Source organism: Quercus robur, chromosome 12, assembly GCF_932294415.1.
Source record: "Quercus robur chromosome 12, dhQueRobu3.1, whole genome shotgun sequence".
Classification (NCBI taxonomy): Eukaryota; Viridiplantae; Streptophyta; class Magnoliopsida; order Fagales; family Fagaceae; genus Quercus; species Quercus robur.
Window position 1 is genome coordinate 4,427,196 of NC_065545.1, and position 4,610 is coordinate 4,431,805.

At 34.6% G+C, this 4,610-nt stretch overlaps 1 protein-coding gene across 3 annotated transcripts; it reads right to left on the reverse strand.

Annotated features, from left to right (window-relative positions):
* Positions 1–386: 386 nt before the first annotated feature.
* LOC126709368 (alpha-L-fucosidase 1-like) lies at positions 387–4,610 on the reverse strand. Of its 3 annotated transcripts, none has more exons than XR_007649374.1 (4): positions 3,998–4,610; positions 3,665–3,904; positions 1,125–1,861; positions 387–583 (listed from the first exon to the last, which is right to left on the reverse strand). XR_007649374.1 is itself a non-coding variant. In XM_050409579.1 (3 exons), exons 1-3 carry the CDS (start codon positions 4,540–4,542, stop codon positions 1,183–1,185), a joined length of 1,464 nt encoding a protein of 487 aa, XP_050265536.1. In that variant the 5' UTR covers positions 4,543–4,610; the 3' UTR covers positions 963–1,182. The 3 variants fall into 3 exon arrangements, 1 of the variants encoding a protein (XP_050265536.1); XR_007649373.1 differs by lacking the exon at positions 387–583 and adding an exon at positions 702–903; XM_050409579.1 differs by lacking the exon at positions 387–583 and having other exon boundaries at positions 963–1,861.

A 4,610-nucleotide genomic window follows, 5' to 3' on the forward strand; every position in this document is an offset into this window, starting at 1 on the left:
AAGATATTATTTAGAGATTTCGAACCCAAAACCTCATATCATGACATCTTAAGAACCATCACCCTAGTTCTTTAAAACTTTTAAGAGAATATTTACGGTGCCTTATGTTGGTTGGTGGAATTGGGGCAGCATGCCAGTATAGGGGAGTCTCGTGATGAGATTTGCAATCATGTTAGGATATCAAGCATGAAGCATGTGATAGTCTCCATACTGACAACTTGTCCCAAAAGGAAATGAGAAGAAAAAGAACCCCACCAAAAAAAGAAAAGAAAAAGAGATGGTCAGTAATTATTTTTTAAGTTTTTTTGTTTGTTTTGGTGATAAATGATAACTATGTAATGTAATAGTGCTATTTGTGCGTATATAAATCATCACAGAGTATAATATGTTGAAATTCATAAGCAACTTCATTCAATTTCAAATCATATGTCTTACATATAAGGTAGAGAAGAACACTATCTTTAACCATCATGGAGTGTCTGACTTGATAAGTTGATATCTCAAAAACAAATTCAATCACCAGTTCAATTTTGAAGTTGAAAAATGCAGCAATTAAGGTGGGAGTTGCAAATGCACGTCAAGGCTACATATCAAGTAAATCATACCAAAAAGAATTTTAATATAGTAATAAGCAAATAATTTCAGACTGCACGTATCGAAAGAATAATTAAAAAAATAATGACCAGCTACATATAGTCAAGAACAAGCAATGCCCCCACTAAATCTCACATTAATTATTAATTATTTAGGGAATTTTCGATCTCGCAATCTTTTTTATTTTAAAATAATCAGTAATCATAGATCAATTATACAATAGTATCTGCACTGTAAACGCCACATTGGCTTTCAAAATAAAATATGGTCATTAATGGGCTGGAAAGCCTGGAATAAGGTGCTTGGTGCCTAAGAGCAAACAAAATAAAATGGAATCAAACTTTGGAATGAACATGAACAAATATAAATAATAATAATGAGCCACACATGGTGTTATACTATTGGGAATTTCAGTTACCTTTATGCCTTGTGTCTTTTCAGCATATGACAATATTGCTCAATGCCTCAAACAACACAAAATGAGCATAAAAAAAGAGGTGAACTTTAAGTAAGAAATTCAGCAAAAGTACCTTTTATTTATTTCTTTATGGATACTTTGAAACTTCATGCACTTAATCTTCACTTAGATCACTGCTCATTTGGGTGCCAAAAGGGGTCAAGGTGTAGACCAATTGAAGAAATCAAAGGCAAACCCTTTGATTCTCTAATTCTTATCCTCACAACTTGGCCATGGACTATTCCCTCATCTAGCCTGTGAAGCCTCTTGTACCCCACAGTGGTTCCATTTGCTACCATCTTACCATCCACATAAATTTCATGCCGTTTGATCCTCTGACCAAGCCCTATAGCTTCTTGAATCCTTACCACATTAAATCTAAGCATTTCACTTGTCCCTCTAATTTCAATCCAAGGGTCCTTTACATCCACATCCCTTGGTGCCCAATAGGTCCATATATGGTCACTATCTAGCACATTTTCAGGTCCAAAACCTCCCACTTTGCCTCCTCTTTGGCTGCTAGCTTTTACAATGCCCTTCTCAGCCAAATTGGCTGAAAAAATTGTGTCAATTGCACTCCTAAACTCCTTCAATCTATGAACATCAGTATCAGATATAAGCCCAGTTGTATTAGGAGGCACATTTAGAAGTAGCAAACAGTTTCGTCCCACTGAATTATAGTAAATCTCTAGTAGCTGGCTTAATTTTTTTGGTGATTCTGATTTATGCCAAAACCATCCGGGTCTGATAGAAACGTCACATTCTGGTGGCACCCAATCGGTCCCTCGTGGATCGCCAGTGTTAAGTAAGCTGCATTGTTAAAAGAGAGTTCAGTGTCTTTGTTCAGAAGTCACACTTAGCTTCTTTTACCACTAGGGTACAAGTCATTTTCTACGTTTCGTTAAAAAAGCAATCGTGGGCTACAGCTTTAGCCTATATATAATTCAACAGGAATTTGGTAGCCACACACTTATGACTATATGAGTTATGACATGAACATATTCCTTGCTTTTCAACAACGGTTGAAAAGCACGAATTTTGGTCTGGTGAAATTAAATTCAGTGCCTAATCAAATCTTTTGGCCTAACAAATCGTTTTCACCTCTAAAATTGACATGAATTAGTTAAATCCGTTCAGATTGTTTATACCGTACTTGTGACCAATAGTTTCGTGATAATTATATACTCATCTAAGTGTTGTATCTAAATTTTGCCATAATAATAATAATAATATATATATATACATATATATATATAATAATAGGTGAACCTGAGAGAAAATTCAATTAGATTTCAATTGAATTCTCAATTTTGCACCGCGTGTCCTTTTTTTTTTTTTTTTTGGTCAAGTGAGTTAATTGGATTCTTAATTTTGCGCCATGAGTCCCATCTAAATTTTTGTGCCAAAATAAATAATACATTAACACCTAATACAAAAACCAAGAAGACCACAAAAATAACCTAAACAAGAACATGTCACCTAGACACTTCTATGTAGACTCTCAAGCTCCTCTCTCTCTCTCTTAAATGTTTCTCTAAATATAATCTCAACCCCTAACCACTTCTATGTAGACTCTCAAGCTCCTCTCTCTCTCTCTCTCTCTCTCTCTCTCTTAAATGTTTCTCTAAATATAATCTCAACCCCTAACCACTTGCTACCATCGGCAAACAACTCCTAACCACTTGCTACCATCCTTATTAGTCAATAATTGAGTGTTGTACTCCGCTACCAATCCATACATCAATTCATCGATGGATCATCTATTACACAAAGGAAATGGGAAATCAACCCATAATCCATAGATCCAGAATAATTAAATTCCAAAAAAGAAGAAGTGCAGATTAAGTAAATTCAATTAGTAAAGGCTTTTATCATCGAATTAAATAACTTGAATTTGATATCTGGCTACACTAAAAACCATAGTCCCCAATTAGTAAAGTCTTTGTCAAACTCTTTTCAAGGTTATTTCGGTGAAGGGATTGGTCCCTTAGGAAATGTTGTCTTGGCATGACTAATTCTATCTTTACGTTTATTATTCTAAATGTTAATTTCAATTTGTTTTTTAATTCATAATCAATAAGCAAAAAATATATATATATATATATATAATTGTGATTGTTTTTAAATGTACCGTGTATATGCACATGGTTACACACTAGTAATAATAATAATATAATAGTTTATTTACTTATTTTGATGGGAAGATAGATAATATTAACTAGAATGAAAAATAACAAATATATTATGAAAAAGAGTTTATTCTAAAAAATAAGGAGTTTCTTCAATCTACGTAGAATAATCAAATTGTTTATAATTCATACGTAAATTTCTTAAATGCCTAATCATACACAAACTTACTCTATTTTTTATTTTTCTTAAGTTACCAACATATTGGACATGAATTTTTTGGTAAGTAATTTAAAGAAGAAGAGAAGTGGAAAAACCTATTAAGCAAATCCTAAGTTTACTTTCATATAATGTTTGTACTTGTAGTAAACTAGAAAACACACGATGCAAGCTTACTTTGGCTTGCACGCAACGACTCAATTATATAGTGCAAAAAAGAAAAGGAACAAAACATGATTGTTTGCTTGGCTTGAATGGTATACTTACTTTTCAATGCTTGCATTTCCAATTGATAGTGAAGTCCGATTGACGGTAGACCAGCATGTGCTCCCGGCGAACCCTTTCTCATTTCCGACCCACCTAACGTCCGGGCCGGCGTCGGAAAATATGTTGATAGAACTTTGCAACTCCTTCACCATATAGAACCAATCTGAGAAGTAATATGAGATGTTTGGTGCATTGGAGCCCTTTGCTCCATCAAACCAAATTTCTCTAACACTACCATAGCTAAAAAAAAAAAAAAAATTGACATTGTTAAAAAAACTCAGATGCACCTTAATGTGGAAAAAAATTTGTCACCAAATATAAAATGTAACTTACTTATTGAGTAGCTCTTGTAGTTGGGCTAGGTAGTATTCATTGTATTGTAAATCATCCCCATATCTTTTATCATGTCGATCCCATGGTGATAGGTATATCCCCACATCAACGCCACGGGCCTTAGCCGCATTGACAAACTCTTGAACAACATCACCTTTCCCATTTTTCCAAGGACTCCTTTTCACAGAATGGTCAGTGTACTTTGAAGGCCACAAGCAAAACCCATCATGGTGTTTTGCAGTTAGGATCATGAGAGAAATTCCTGCCTCCACAGCTGTGTTCACCCATTGATTTGCGTCAAGCCCAACTGGGTTGAATATGGCTGGGTTTTCTTTGCCTGTGCCCCATTCAGAGTCAGAGAATGTGTTAACTCCAAAGTGGCAGAACATTATGATTTCCCTTTGTTGCCATTTCAATTGAGAAAATGCTGGAAGGGGAAGAATTGGCAATGGTGGTGTTGTTGGCACAATTGCAAGACTAGAAATTGCAAAATTGAATAGTAGAAAAAGTATGCTTGTGCACAAAGCGCACCATAGCTTAAACATAATTCTGGTGGCTGTTTTTCTTCTATACCTTTTGTTTTTCCCTCTCTAAAGTATAAGTTGGTAATAAT